The sequence below is a fragment of the Muntiacus reevesi genome, chromosome 6 (assembly GCF_963930625.1).
Source record: "Muntiacus reevesi chromosome 6, mMunRee1.1, whole genome shotgun sequence".
Taxonomy (NCBI): domain Eukaryota; kingdom Metazoa; phylum Chordata; class Mammalia; order Artiodactyla; family Cervidae; genus Muntiacus; species Muntiacus reevesi.
The window spans coordinates 56,947,267-56,964,112 of record NC_089254.1 but is presented as its reverse complement, the minus strand read 5'-3'; the positions used below and the strand labels follow the sequence as shown (position 1 = coordinate 56,964,112).

Genomic DNA, 16,846 nt, shown 5'->3' with positions numbered 1-16,846 from the left:
GATGTTACTGGGTAAAATGTTTAGGTGTTTGTAAGCCTCTCTAATGTAATTTTCAACAAGAAGAATTTGTGGTGGTTACAGTACCCACAATTTAATTTTAGCCAGATGCTTTTCCCAATTTTTTAAGTTTATTTTTAGCCTAGCACATGGCTTCAGTGGAAACTGAAAATGAGAGCTAGACACAGTTTTCATCACATATGCAGAGTGAAAATAGTAACACTTGGTGTATTTTGTGCAGATTATTTTTTAGGAAAGTGATAAAATGCACTGTGAAAAAAACATAGCTTAAATATGCTAATGTTACTACCCAAAGTCTCTATAAGCAAGTAAGAAAGATCAAGTTAAACAATACAGTTGGCTACAGTAATCTAAATACACTGTAGCATTTTGTTTAGCAGTTTTGCTTTGGAAAACTTGAAAGGGATTTTCTCTAGAATCAGCTATCAGTGAAACAACATGAGCGGCAAATATTTCTTAAGTTATATTTGATGAATTGTCACAATAACTGACCAAACCTTAGGAAATGCTTAAACATTTTCACTCTTTCATACACAGATAGACACACCTTTTGACTTTCAATTCAGTTGAGTTCAGTCGCTCAGTCATATCTGACTCTTTGCGACCCCATGAACCGCAGCACACCAGGCCTCCCTGTCCATCACCAACTCCCGGAGTTTACCCAAACCCATGTCCATAGAGTCAGTGATGTCATCCAGCTGTCTCATCCTCTGTCGTCCCCTCCTCCTCCTGCCTTCAACCTTTCCCAGCATCAGGGTCTTTTCAAATGAATCAGCTGTTCCCATCAGGTGGCCAAAGTACTGGAGTTTCAGCTTCAACATCAGTCCTTCCAATGAACACCCAGGACTGATCTCCTTTAGTTTGGACTGGGTGGATCTCCTTGCAGTCCAAGGGACTCTCAAGAGTCTTCTCCAACACCACACTTCAAAAGCATCAATTTTTCAGTGCTCAGCTTTCTTTGTAGTCCAACTCTCACATCCATACATGACCACTGGAGAAACCATAGCCTTGACTAGACGGACTTTTGTTGGCAAAGTAATGTCTCTGCTTTTGAATATGCTATCTAGGTTGGTCATACTTTCCTTCCAAGGAGTAAGTGTCTTTTAATTTCATGGCTGCACTCACCATTTGCAATGATTTTGGAGCCCAAAAAAATAAAGTCAGCCACTGTTTCCACTGATTCTCCATCTATTTGCCATGAAGTGATGGGACTGGATGCCATGATCTTAGTTTTCTGAATGTTGAGCTTTAAGCCAACTTTTTCACTCTCCTCTTTCACTTTCATCAAGAGGCTCTTTAGTTCTTCTTCACTTTCTGTCATAAGGCCATAAGGGTGGTATCATCTGCATATCTGAGGTTATTGATATTTCTCCCGGCAATCTTGATTCCAGCTTGTGCTTCCTCCAACCCAGCGTTTTTCATGATGTACTCTGCATATAAGTTTGACTTTCAAGGGAAGTTTAACAGGTTGTCTCTAGTTTTGTTCCCTTTGTTTGTTCAGACAGTCTTAGGTGGATCTGTGGGTAGGTAAGTAAAACCAATTCACAGGGTAGAGTTATCCGATCTATATTATGAGAATTGTTGATATGACCACAAAATTCAAACTTTAAAGTGAATTTACTTGCACATAACCTGGAACAAAAACTTCCTTTTCTGAGCCAGGAAATCGAAGGGGGGCATTCCTGCTACTCCAGAATAGGGGAACACTACAAAAATCTTTTGTTTCACATGAGTCACCTTGAAAAATTAATATCCCATAATCACGTATAACAAACTGCAAATCACAGAACCACAAACAAGCATCAACTTACCGGAGATGTGGTTAATCGAAGGATAGTGCCATTTTTTATTTCATTTCTATTCTGGAAAAGAAAAAAAAAAAAAAAAACCACTGTAAATCCTCAAGTGGAAGCTTGGGAAAGAAGAACACAAAGGCAAATATCACCTAGCAGAGACTCTATATATTAATAATAAGCATTCATATGATTCGGTCTATTCTCACTTAAATAATTTTTAATTCTTTATACAAAGAATTTTAAACTGGGTCCCAGATGTAGTAACTTGATTTTCCCTTCAATTCTTTTCTTTTTAATTTTTATTTTATTTTGGAGTACAGCTGACTTATAGTGTTGTGATAGTTTCAGGTGTATAGCAAAGTGATTCAGTTATATATATGCATGCTGCTGCTGCTAAGTCGCTTCAGTCGTGTCCGACTCTATGCGACCCCATAGACGGCAGCCTATAAGGCTCCCCTGTCCCTGGGATTCTCCAGGCATATATCCTTTCTTTTTCTGATTCTTTTCCTATATATGTTATTACAGAGTATTGTATAGATTTCCTTGTGCTACATAGTAGGTCCTTGCTGATTATCAATTTATATGTAGTAATGTATACACGTTAATCCTAAACTCCTATTTTATCCCTCCACTCCTCCCTTTCTCCTATGGTAGCCATAAGTTTGCTTTTGATGTTTGTGAGTCTATTTCTGTTCTGTTTCTTTATATCATCATGGACAGCATACACTACAGAGGAAGTGAATATGAACCCAGAGAATAGAAATATGGGACACAAGGATAGCAATCAAAATAAGCAATTTTAAAAGATTATTAAAAGGAGTATGATCCAGAAAAATCATTCCTACATATACACCCAAGAGAACCAAAAATATATAACCATACAAAAACTTGTACCTGAATGTTCAGAGAAATTTTATTCATAACAGCCAAAGTATAAACAACCTGAATATCTATCCGCAGATGACTGGGTAAACAAAACATGGTAAATCCATTCAATGGAATATTACTAAGCCATTAAAAGAAACAAAGTATTGATTCATGTTACCACATAATCTTGAAAACATTAAGTGAAAGAATTGAGATGCAAAAGCTATATATTTTATGATTCCATTTGTCAAAAGAGGTACATCTAGAGAGACAAGGAAGCAGATTAGTGGTTTCAAATGCCTTATAGAGGAGGATTTGGGAGTAAATGTTAATTGGCGCAGGAACCTTTTTTCAGGGGTGATGAAAATGCTCTAAAATTGATGGTGGTGATGATTTTAGAAATCTGTGAATATAGTAAAATCCAACAAATGGAAGAATTAAAAGCCAATGAATTAAAGAGCCACTTGATGAAGATGAAAGAGGAGAGTGAAAAAGTTGGCTTAAAACTCAGTATTCAAACAACAAAGATTAAGGCATCCAGTCCCATCACTTTATGGCAAATAGATGGGGAAACAACGGAAACAGTGAGAGACTTAACTTCTTGGGCTTCAAAATCACTGCAGATGGTGACTGCAGCCATGAAATTAAAAGACACTTGCTCCTTGGAAGAAAAACAATGACAAACCTAGACAGCATATTAAAAAGCAGATACATTACTTTGCCTACAAAGGTCCATATAGTCAAAGCTACGGTTTTCCCAGTAGTCATGTAGGGCTGTGAGAGCTGGACAATAAAAAAGGCTGAGCACCGAAGAACTGATGCCTTTGAGCTATGATGCTGGAGAAGACTCTTGAGAGTTCCTTGGAGAGCAAGGAGATCAAACCAGTAAATTCTAAAAAGAAATCAACCTTCAATATTGATTGGAAGGACTGATACTGAAGCTCTAATACTTAGGCCACCTGATATGAAAAGCTGACTCACTGGGAAAGACCCTGATGCTGGGAAAGATTGAAGGCAGGAGGACAAGGGGACGACAGAGGATGAGATGGTTGGACGGCATCACCAACTCAATGGACATGAGTTTGAGCAAGCTCTGGAAGATGGTGAAGGACAGGGAAGCCTGGTGTGCTGCAGTTCATGGGGTTGCAAAGAGTCGGACATGACTGAGCAACTGAACAGCAACAACAAATTGAACACTTTAACAGGTGAATTTTTGGTACGTGAATTATCTCAATAAAGTTGTTCTCTTTTTTTGGGAAAAAACGTTAAGAAGGAATCTGGTTTCTGGTTTCTTAACATTTTCTGGTGTCTATTGAACGTTGCCTTGAAGTTAAGAACAAACAGCATATAAGAGCAGATTCCAAATTGGTCCATCTCCACTCAGCAAGTGTATTGGAAGTGAGTGTTCTGAAGCTTTCACTTGGCACCTTTGGAATGGAAAGAATTTCACTGGCAGTTTTTTCTTCTGCCACCAGAGTACGCACCATGCTCAGCTTTCAGGAGTTGACCTTCTGGGAGTCATACCACCGCATCCCCCACCCTGGAGCACGGAGCCAGGAGGTTAATAAAGTTCCTTGTGGGTCAATCTCCTGCACTATTTCCAACAAGCCACAAGCTAGAATTTGCTCAGGATGCAGCAGGAACATTGGAGTAGTAGCAAATTTCTCAGAATAAGATGCCATAAACACAAAATACTCACTCTCGCCCTCAGTCAATTCTGACGACTTATTGGAAAATGGATTTTCTAGAACAATTATCTGAAAGCGAGCAGGCCTCAGGCCAATACTTTCTCCCAAAGAAATCCTAATCTGAACATTTTACACTGAGTTCAGGTAGGCCTGAAAGCTCCACACTGCTGGATCCAAACATTCTTCAGGCAATTTCAGCCCAATTTAGAGCATCTCCAGCCAGACACCCTAGGCCACCTCTTGAGAGAGCAAGGTCTTCATTACTGGAAGTGTGTAGGCAAGGGCTGAATGACTACCGGGCAGCCCGGTTCAGGTAGGAGATGGTGAAATGAATTTCAGTCTTTTTAAAACAATCTGTCAACTCTAAAATTCTATGCCTCTAAGAGAAATGGAGAGGAAAACCACAAATACTAATTATAGAATATTAAGGAAGCCAAATAGATAGCTACGTCTTTCCTGCTCACGTTTTATATGAATCAAAAAATAAAGCAGTCAGAAGGTGAAAGTCTAAAATATCTCCTTTATTAGTGATTATGGAACACAAGTGGAACACAAAGCTGAGAATGATAACCAACAGACAGCTAACTAAACCCTCAGATTAGCATACCTGTTGAGGTTAAGACCAAAGGCAGGTTCCTTCCCAAGAGGAAAAGGGGGCCTAGTTTATTCTTCCCAAGTAACAAATCAAGCAGGAAAAGAGGGTATAAAGAGGCCAGGAGGATTTAGCAATAACCTTTCCTCATGAAAATTAGGAGTGGTGATGAAGCATTCCTAATAAAAGCAATACATTAACATTTATTGAAAGGCACTGGGGTGAGGGATTTGGGGTTTTGTTGGAATGGTTATTTAACCATCATAATAATCTTATGTTCATTTTAAAGATAAGAAACCAAAGCTGCCAAGAGGATAAGTTATTTGCCCAACATCAAGGAGGGGGAGGGGGGACTCAAACCCCTCAGGGTGGGGGGCAGACGACATCACAGAGGCTGTGCTCCCTCTGGAAAAGGTAAACAACTTAGACCTTGCATTCATCGTTAGACGGGTGAGCTCATCATCTGATTGCCATGTATGAGAGCAAAGAAGTAAGTGTGGTATTAAATGCTCTGCAGATTCCCAGGTGTTCCCCACGATGTCCTGTGGGTGGGGTGGCCTCAAGCAATTGACCTCCATGTTGACGCCTTCGACACAGACTCCCGACTTTCTGGGATCCAAGAATGAGTTCTTTGAAGAAAGGGTCTTGAGGATTGTTTATTTAAAACAAAAACAGTGTCAAAACCACTGACAGGCAGGGCTGGGTGCAAATTCCATCTGACCCGCACCACCTTGTACACTCAGGGCAAGCTATTCAACCACTCCAATCTAAAATGGGAAGGACAAGGCATTGCTTAGAGAATGCAGCAAGAACCAGATGTGTCTTATGAGCTGTGCCTGGCCTAGAATTCATTCAAAATGGAACTGTTACATTCTTTATCGGCAGCTGATTTGCTTCCTGTCTCATCCTTTTCCCCCAAATACATTTTTTAATCAGCGTTTAGTATTTTGGAACAATAGATAAGCAACAACAACAACAACAACAACAAAAACCAGAAAAGCCACAAATACATGCATTAAAAACTTTAAGGTCCCAACAGAAGGGTAGCAAACTCAAAGAAACAGCCAATGGTAGACAACTGCTTCAGAGACTTTTCCATCAAGAAAATCCCCTGGAGGCCACCTCTCGTGCCACTCTGACCGAGGATGACACCTTTTGCTCTCCAAAGAAGTCGGACTTGGGATGTAAACATAGGAAAAGACTTGGACTTACTCTTATTTCATAAGTTTCATCCAGGCAATGTAGAGCACCACTGAAGAGTTGGGTCTCCAGCTAGGACAGTCTGAACTAGACCCACATCTGACTTCTTACCTGGAATCTAGTACAAGTGACATAGCTGCCCTCTGGGTCAGCTTGTTTGTTAAAATAAGGATAGTGCCCGTCTCCTAAGGCTGTTCTGAGGATTAACTGAAATAATCCATTTAAAGTGCTTAGGACAGAGAACAGCACCTTGCAAACGCTTATGAAAAAAGTTAGCTGTTTATTATTAAGTGCAAAAATAACATCTGAAAAGCACACTGCTGCATATGCTTATTTGTTTTGAGCTAGTCTCTATATGTGATCCAGCCAGTAAAAATAATAGTGCCATCTAGGTGATCCTGAGTCTCAGGCTTCAGGAAGTCAGCAGCACGTATCCAGCGGAGTTACAAATGCTATCAAGCATACGCCTATTCCATCAGCAGGTCAGCACGGCTGAGGGGAGGTCTGGCACACAGCATGCTCCACAGCAAAGGCTGAGGACCTGGCACTCGCTCTTTTATCACACTCTCGGGCCTCTGCGTCTGTTTCAGAAGGGACTTCTTTGCTGCAGTCCTCCAAGCATTCAGCCAGCGGGTGTGTGTGTGTGTGTGTGTGTGTGTGTGTGTGTGTGTGTGTGATTTTACTTACTTACCCTGCCCATTGGCTGCCTCCCTCTACCTCCTGTCCATTTCCTCCAGTTTACCCTGACCAATTCACCTCCATCCGCCGAATAGCTGCCCCAGTTGGCATGGATTCATTCTTCCTTAGTGAAGTGAGTAATACTCTAGCCAGCTTTGTTTGATCAACAGGTTATGTCAGTGACCTTTGTAAGCAAAGATTTGGTAATCTTTGGAAATCTTACCTTTGGTAAGATTTCAACAGGATCAATCCAGCAGCATTCAATAGAGTCACCTTTCTCAGGCCAGACAAGAAACATCATTAAATGACTTATAAAAGCATGTGTGTGTGGTGGGGCGGGGGACGGGGCGGAGGGGAGTACTTCCCTGATGGTCCAGGGATTAAGAAAAAAGAAAAAAAAAGACTTTGCACTTCCAATGCAGGGATTGCAAGTTTGATCTTTTGTTGGGGAACTAAGATCCCACATGCTTTGTGGTGTGGTCAAAGAAAAAAAATTAAATTTTAAATTTTTTAAAATAAATAAATAAAAATTTAAAAAGATACGAACTTTAAAGAAAAGCATGTGGGGGAAGGAACAACAACAACAACAAAAAAGTGAACTCCCTCCCTCCAAACAGAGAGGGGGATTCTGCAAAACTAAAGAATGTATTCATCAACTCACAGAGCCAAGAAACTGTCCCATGCCCCTCTCTGGGAAATCAGTCTTTAATCCCTGATTCTCATGGGATCTTCATACCACTGGTTTTAGAATCACCGTGAGTATTAAAATGCAGATTTCTGGGGCTCCCCAGCCCACCAAGCCGTGCATTCAGGGGCCTCAGAGGCTACATTTTCACTGTGCTTGCAAATAATTCTGGTGCACAGTAAAGTTTAGAATCATCCCAGTCTAATTCATAAGACCATGCAGCACATTTAGAGTCAGTGTTCCGAATTTCAAGGCAATAAAGTAAGGCAAACAAGACTAATGGCAGCTCCTCAAAAATGAAGAAGAGAGAGCAGCAGAAAGCACATTTCTGCAGAGAACGTCCTAAAGTGACAGCACACGGTGTACGGGAAGAATGACAAGGGACCCAGTGAAAGCTGCTGAACCCCGCCGTCCCGGTCTCTGCCACCCGGCGTGGCAGGCTGGACTCGCCCCTGACATTCACAAGCATCTCCACAGGATGCCTTTGTGCCTCTTCACAGAACCAGCTCAGCGACTCGGCCTCTGAGTGGATCGGATAATAAGATTCCTCAGGAAAATGTCACTGTTGTCATATTTTTCCTTCTGAAATTTGTTTATCTCAGTAGGCCAACTTTCTACATAGCCAGGCAATATTAAGAATTATTCCCTGGTCAAAAATTCCAAATTCTACCCCCTTCCTGTGACTGAGAAAGGAAAGCAGGAGGTCAGAGGGGGAGGGGGCACTCATGACCAGACCCCGCAAGTCCAGGCGACTCCAGGACCTTCTCTCTGGTTCTGCCTCTCCTCCTCCTCGTTCTGCCTCTCTCTGTCACTGTCTCTTTCTCCTGATGTGATGGGGCCCTTGCTTTGGAAATAATACTAGGAAATAATGCTGTTCTTTGCATCCATTACTCAGTCATCACAGAGACTGATTTTTCACTGTAAACCTGATCCTTTCTATCCTTTATGTGTCCATTTGCATGATCTTCAAATCTTTGGGCTGAAGGAAATAACTGAGGACCACATATGACATGCCGGTTGCTAGGTTACAGAGCAATGCCTCTAGACAGAAGACTACAGGTCTAACATTTGAGGAGGAGGATAGAAATACCCTAAAAATAAATCTGAACCCCCAAAGGCCAGGAGAAAAAGGCTGAGAGGTGAGGTGAGGGGAAAAAGAATAAGGAAGAAAGGGTAACAAACTCTTCTAAATGCACATTTCCCATAACTAATATTGCAGACTTCCCTGGGGTCCTTACCATCAAAGACCACGTTCCTTTCCAGCCCCACGCCCCAGCCCCATATAGCTTTAGCAGGTCATCATCACCCATGGATGGAAGGATCTGGATTTGACTTCTTTCCGCTCTTTTTTCATGCCACTAACTAGATTCTATTCTCAGTTATTGTCTTTCTTTAATCAATTTATTTTTCATAACACCCATGTACCATTCACACAATTCCCCAAAGCAAAAGAAGATAGACAAGACAGGTGATAAGGAATATTTGGCTAATTACCTATCTGTGCTGTGTAAACACAGAGAGAGGGGAGGACCTGTTCCATCAGAACGCTTTGTTCTCTTTCTACTAAGATCTGGGTAAAAGGAGTGGAGAAAAGCTGGGAGACAGTCCTCAGGAGCCCAGGGAATCTATGGGATGTAGTGAGACCAGGGGAGGAGCCAGAGGAGAATGCCTGTCCCCCTTTTCGTTTTCATCAACTGCTTGTAGAAGACAAAGAACAGTGTTTTCTGGAAAAGAACATGCTTATCTTAAAGGAACAGGCACTATTAGATTTCACTGTTGCTTGGAAAGAGGCACCTGTTAGAAAGCCAGGGAAGATGCTTGCTTTCTCAGCCAATTTCATATGGCAAGAGTGAGGCACATCGACCTCTGCCTGGTGTTCGGGCCCTGGGACCGAAAGCTCAGGCTAGAACCCCATCCATGTCTCTGTCCCTCTAACATCCTAGCGGAAGAACTGATTGAGTCCGATCTGTTAAGAAGTAACGAAAGGTCACTATGTAGATAGTGAGTCAACCTTGAAGTCAGGGTAGTCAGTCCCCTTGAGCATGGAAGGTGAGGGGGATAATTTTGGTAAAACAGACAGTGGGGTAAGCACTAGCAACATCTCAATACAATAAACAAAGAGAAAACATTTAAGGCTTTTGAACATTATGACCAAGGGCATGTTTCAGAGAAATAAATCTGTCAGCAGCAGCAGTGAATTAGAATGGAGAGCAAGTTAAGGAGACTGGGCAAGGTGGTGAAGGGTTGCAGCAATACACAGTTGCTTCCATCTCTGCAGGGCTTGGGACTCACGACATTAGACCCCGGATTCCAACCACTGGACTTCTGGCAGGAACATCTCCAGTCTCCAAGTTAACAATCCAATAGAGAGACCCAAGAACTGAAACACTAGTAAGTAATAAGTTCTGTGACAAAAATCTGTGCCTTTCCTCCTACACATGACTTGAAGGACAGTGAACAGAGATATATTTTTCACGGGTGATTTTATAATGTTTAGCAAAAGCCTTAAAAATCAAAATCAAATTCTATCAAGTTTTTTCCTTTGGAAACATCAGAAAGGCAATTTATGAAAGATGTCCACTGAGGCATCATTTATAACAGAGAGAAAACAACTAAAAGCAAGCCCAGATACTTCAGTTATTCATTTACTGTCTCTCAACCCAAAATCCAACATTCTTGGCCCAACTGTGTAGCGGAGCGGGACCGTGCAAACATTTCTCTTTGGCCATCTAGGAGAATGTTAAACTTCATCAACAGAGAGCACTGGAATGATCCTGCCTGGCCATCAAAAGGTGGTTTTCTTTTATCTTTGTTATTATTATCATCACCATTATTATTACTATTATACAAAGAAGTTCACAGGCCTCATCCACCCTCAACCCTTACCCTAAAATAATTTGTGACGGTCTACCTACTTTTTGGAACCCTATCCTAAAACAACCTGGGGTTCCATAAGGACAAATATTCTCTGATTCAGGTGAGTCAATGACAATTCTCACCAGGCATTTTTTTTTTTTTTGGCTGTGCTGGGTCTTCATTGCTGTGAGTGGGGTCTTTCTCTAGTTGTGCAGAGTGGGGGCTACTCTGTAGTTGCAATGAACAGGCTTCTCATTGCAGTGAATTCTCTTGTTGCGAAACACAAGCTCTAGGCACTTGGGCTTCAGTAGTTGTGGCGTGCAGGCCCTAGAGCGAACAGGTTTCAGTAGTTGTGACACACGGGCTTAGTTGCTCCGTGGCACGTAGATTCCTCCTGAACCAGGGATCAAACCTCTGTCCCCTTCATTGGCAGGTATGGAGTCTTATCCACGGCGCCACCAGGGAAGTCCTCACCAGGCAACTTTTAACAGCCTTGTGGCTTTTTGTCTTTAAAAGACCCTGACTCTCTTCCTTGGAATATTCTTTCGTGTTTACCACAAACCTGTGTTTTGCAATCTTAAGACTCCAAAAAACTCTTTTCTAATATGCAACCTCTTGCATTAATTTTTAGTTAGCACATAAAAAATGTAGGTTGCATAATAGTATTGCAGTATGAGTCCAAATTGATGGAATATATTATGTGTGTATAAACTGATAAAATGCTGATGTCCAGGTAGATCAGGTGACAATTGGGTAACAATGCTCTTCACTTACAACATGTGAAAAAAAGAAAAGAAATTTTTTAAAATGGCTGATATTGTATTTGCCCACCCCAGCTAATGAACACTGGTTACCTTTCTAGGGGAAAAAGCAATCTCCATGGTTTTGGACAGAAAGATTTGCACAAGCTAGGGTAAACCATGTAGACCAGGCCTCCCCTACGGTCCCTTTTTTCTATCTATTTGAGATAGAGACTTCATTGCCAGCCCCTCCTGCTATCAATTTTAACATAACCCCCAATCAGATGGCATGTATAAATGTTTAAACCTGGATTATGAAGGGCAAATCTCAGTGGTCTCAGAAATCCACAAAGTGCTGGAGAAGAGAGCTGCACTTACAGGAAAGAAGCTCATGCTTGTAAAAAAAAAAAAAAAACAAAAAAACAAAAAACCAGAAAAGAAAAGATTTTAAAGGGTCATTCCAGTGGCATTGACAGGCATCACTAAAGATGCTGCATATTTTTCTTTGGTCACATAAGTCATGTCTGACTCCTTTGTGACCCCACGGATTGTGGCCCCAGGCTCCTCTGTCCATGCAATTTCCCAGGCAAGAATACTGGAGTGGGTTGCCGTTTCCTTCTCCAGGGGATCTTCCCGACCCAGGGATCAAACCCCCATTTCCTGCACTGGCAGGCAGATGCTTTACCACTGAGCCACCAGGGAAGCCCAAGGATGCTGCCACAGCTAGGAAAACACAGACTCTATGGCCTATTCTAGGCAAAGCCAATGCGGACAACAGACTATGGAGTGAGAACGAGACGCAACCCTTCATGGTTGAGAGGAGAGCTTCTGAACAAATGGGATGGAAACACCAGAAAAGGAAGGGTAACTGAGCTTGCTGCTGGTTTCAAAGAGACAGTGTGGTGTCTGGCATCTCAAACAGAACCTGCTGTGATGTCAGCCACCCTAACACTGGTATCAGATGGGACCGATCCAAACCTCGGCGTCACTACAGACAGCTTTGTCACCTGGGCATTTGGCACAGAGCCTGGCACATAGCAGGTGCTCAGTGAACATCCGGTCAATTAATACACGGGCATGACAGCTCCTCCGAGCCCCCCTCACTGCTACAAGGAAGATCGGCACACCTAGACCGTATGGTGTTGTCATGGGATTAAATTAGACTGTGCTAATAGCGTATCTGCCTGGCACTGGGTAAGGACTCGATACATCATTCATAAAGAAGAGGCAGCTTGGGCACTGGGTACTGGAAATATGAAAAATCTGTCAGATGAAGAAGCGGGAAGAGAAGCTCAGGCAGAGGAAACGCAGTTCAGGCCATTAGGTTCCCTGGCCTGAGATCCTGTAGGGCAGAGATTTAAAGAATCTCTTTTCTTTTTTGCCCCCGGTCATGGATGTTTTGGAAGTCTAGTGAAGCCTATGGATCACTTCTACAAATAACATTTTTAAATGCATAAAATAAAATACAGAAGCTTGCAAAGAAACCAACAGTTATCCAAGTTTTTGAATTGCATCATAGTAATATACATGCTACTTTTTCAGTATAGTTATCAGCAAACTTTTTCCATCAAGAGCCAGTTATTAAGTATTTTAAGCATTGCAAGGGAAGAAATTTTCTGTTGCAACTGTGATACATAAATGAATGGACATGGCTATATTCCAATAAGTTTCATTTACAAAACTAAGTGGCAACCTGGATTTTGTCCACAGGCTGTAGTTCACTGGCACCTTTATTAATGTATAAAGTAACAAGATATATTATAAGTGCTAATAACTACTGTAATTTAAAATTAATGCAATTATCAAAAATGACATTTTGAGATCATTGCAATAATAGCAATAAATGGAAATATCTATCATTTCTACCTGTAACACCAACACAGATATTATTTAAACTAGCATGGCTTGTTGTCTATAGTGTCACTGAAATAATGTGATTTTTTTATTATCATAATACAGTTATAACTTTCCTATACAAATTCATAGACCTTGGGTTAAAACAGTGGCATTCCATGTTCTTAGAAGAAAATCCCAATTCCTATCATGGTTTAAAAGACTCCCAATGTGGCCGTGGCCAGCCTCTACCATCATATCTGATACTCCCCCAACTCCCCAGCTCACTCTCCGATTCCCGTTTGTCACTTATCACACCAAGTTCTTCATGCTTCAAGGCTTTTGTACTGGTTGTGCCTTTCGCTGCAGTGCTATGATCTGCCTCCTTGCTATTCTTCAGCCTTGGCATGAATATCACCCCTTTAGAAAGACACTTCCTGATGCTTTACAGTAATCTTGGCCACAGACAGACATCCGGGGCCTTGCAGAGAGATGCAGATTGTCCCAGAGCTGGCAGAATCCCAATGTAAAAACCCAGAACTCAGACATTAAGCTTGAGTAGCACAAACTCGGAGCCTTAGAGGAGGAGTATAAGTTTGTTTCTTGGGGCACATATAATTGGAGAAGAAGAGTCATAAGCCCCCAGTTCTGGAAACTGTGTCCACTTTCCTGCAGCCTTATTCCCTCTCTATCTGTTTATTTGGAAATTTAAAACAAGTCAAGTCATATTTCTGACCCATTCTTGAACCTAAATTACATGGCTAGCCTAGCAGACTGAGCTCCATAGCCATGCCTGCCTACCACACTCTGCTCACAAATCTTTATCACATTACCTCACTTATTTCCTTTGGAGTCTTTACTTCAATCTGAAAAATAAATACCTTGTTCATTTTTTTAAAAATCTCCTGTCTGTCTCCACCCACGTGTATGAGAACATATGCATCAGAGGAGTGGGCATCTTCAAGTTTTGTTCATCATCAGTGCCTAGAACAGTGCGTGGTATGTAAAATGTGTTCAATACATACTTTTTTAATCAATGCAATGGCTATTTTAATCATAATAGGGCCTGAAGCAGTAGTCAGAACATATCTGTAAACTAAAACTAACTGTCCACTTTTTTCTTCAAAGATAGAGATACCATCCCTTTCTTCCTCCCACAATGCAAATAAATCTCAGTCCATCTTTCTTTCCTTGCCCTATTTTACAAACTGCAATCAACATCTATTTATTTCATGCCTACTATGAGATACTTGTATCATTTTCTTTTTTTAAAAAGGGGAAGAACAGAGATAATAATTGCTCATGTTCCACTATCAATTCTTGTGTTCCCATAATGTCCTGAATGGATGTTCACCTAAGCCACAGCATCAGGCTTCCCTAGCACAGAAGCAGAGTTACAAAGAGTCCCAGACATCCACAACTGAGCCCTGGGACTCACAAGACCACCCAGAACCACTCCTAGAAACTAAACTGTTACAATCCTAAGAGAAAGTGACCAGTTATGAGAAGAGACCAGATAGAAGCCTTAGAAAAGCAGGATCTGGCCTCTGTGTTGGAAGTGAAAGTACCCAACAGAACACATTAGAGAAACAATGGGTTTGAGCTTGAATCCCACTATAGGTTTCTCCCTTCTAGCCTATCTCTTTCTTCTTGCACTAGGAGAAAAACTAGATTTTAGGTAGATCTCTCTAGATGAATTAGTATGGATGACAAATGAAAGAGAAGGAAATTAAACAATCAAAACTTTGAAAGTATTACCATAAAACTTCCAGAAGAAAACATAGGCAGTAAGCTTTTTAACATGGGTCTTTCTGGGACTCTTTAGATTTGACACTAAAAGCAAAGGCAACAAATATAAAACAATAAACAAGTGGGACTACTTTAAATTAAAAAGCTTCTGAATAGCAAAGGAAACCACCAACAAAATGAAAAAGCAACATATTGAATGACAAAAACTGATTTACAAATAATTTACAAATCATGTATCTGTTGAGGGGTAAATATCTAAAATATATGAAGAACTCATGCAAGTCAACAGGAAAAAAACAAACAATCCAATGGAAAACTAACGGGCAGAAGTCCTGAGTAGAGATTTCCTTAATAGAAAAATGGCCAAGAGGTACATGAAAAGATGCTCAACATCCCTAATTATGGGGGCAATCCAAATTAAAACCACAATGAGATAATGCATCACACCTGTTTCCATTGGCTGTCATAAAAAGATGAAAAAATCAAGAGTGATTGCAAAGATGTGGAGAATAGGGAACTCTAGTGCACTGCTGGTGGGAATGTAAATTGGTGCAACCACTATAGGAAATAGTATGAAGGTTCCTCAAAAAATTAAAAGTAGAACTAGCATATGATGCCACAATCCCACTTCTGGATATTTATCCGAGGAAAATGAAACCTCTTGACTTGAAAAGATATATGTACCTCCATGTTTACTGCATCATTATTCTAAGTGAAATAAGTCAAAGATAAATACTGTATGTTTCACTTATATGTGGAATCTTAAAAAAAAAAAAAAGGAAACAAAACCTAAGTTCATAGATACAGAGAACAGATTAGACTGGCAGTTGTCAGAGGTGGGGAGTTACAGGGTGGGCAAAATGGGTGAAAGGAGTCAAAGTTACAAATTTCCAGTTATAAAATAAGTAAGTCATGGACATGTCATTATGGCATGGTGACTATAGTTCATAATACTGTATTGTATACTATATGACTCAGTGGACATGAATTTGAGCAAATTCCGGGAGATAGTGAACGACAGGGAAACTTGGCGTGCTATAGTCCATGTGGTCACAAAGGGTTGGACATGACTTAGCGACTGAACAATAATACTATTTGAAAATTGCTAAGAAAAAAATATTTGTAATTATGTAAGTAAGGGATGTTAACGCCCCACCTCTGACAATTGCCAGTCTAATCTGTTCTCTGTATCTATAATTTAGATTTTGTTTCCTTTTTTCTTAAGATTTCACATATAAGTGAAACATACAGTATTTATCTTTGACTTACTTCACTTAGCATTCACTTAGACTTATTGTGATTATCAATTCACAATATATACAAATATCGAATCATTATGCTATACACCTGAAATTAATGTAGTGAGTGAGTGAAAGTCATTCAGTCGTGTCCAGTTCTTTGCAACCCCATGAACTGTAGCCTGCCAGACTCTTCTGTCCATGGAAATATCCAGGCAAGTATACTGGAGTGGGTAGCTATTCCCTTCTCCAGGGGATCTTCCCAAACCAGGCATCAGACCCAGGTCTCCCACATTGCAGGCGGATTCTTAACCATCTGAGCCACCATATAAAGTTATGTCAACTATATCTCAATTAAAAAAAACTTACAATGCATTAGAAAGTTCATCTACATCCTCGTTTTTCACTGGAGCACCTGCCCTGCACTTGGACCTCTGGGCCTTATCTCTAGAAGCTGTCTGTCTTGATGGGAGGACTAACCCTCTTAGCACAAGTGAAGTAGTGAGCAAGAGAAAGAACACACTGGCAATTAGAACAGGTGTTTTCCTTAAGAGTTGATTTAAAGATAACTGCCAGAGAAACATTTCTTTTATACACTTATTCTCTTCCATAAATGTGTCTATCCAGATGAATCAGCTAATTGACATGAAAGAACTTCTACTTGGTGAAATAAATGCTTTTTTCATGTAGAGACTCTACCATGAGATTTTTGTTTTTACTATAAAAAGACACTGTGAAACAAGGCGACATACATCAGAGAAACATTAGCTGATTTAAAAGGAAAGGCTTTTAGCAAAAGGTAAAGAATTAGATAAAACTGAGCTAAAATCCAGGTTGTACAATTATTCATATACAATCCTCAAGTTAATCTCTCTGATACTTCATTTTGCTAATAATAAAAAACAG

At 40.7% G+C, this 16,846-nt stretch overlaps 1 protein-coding gene across 2 annotated transcripts in view; it reads right to left on the bottom strand.

The window, feature by feature from the left end:
- ELMO1 (engulfment and cell motility 1) overlaps positions 1-16,846 on the bottom strand; it is a 556,385-nt gene that overhangs the window by 385,001 nt on the left and 154,538 nt on the right. For both annotated transcript variants that reach the window (XM_065939966.1, XM_065939964.1), the window contains exon 5: positions 1,830-1,880. In XM_065939966.1, the coding sequence (XP_065796038.1) occupies positions 1,830-1,880 (51 nt within the window). The remainder of the gene's footprint in view (positions 1-1,829; positions 1,881-16,846) is intronic.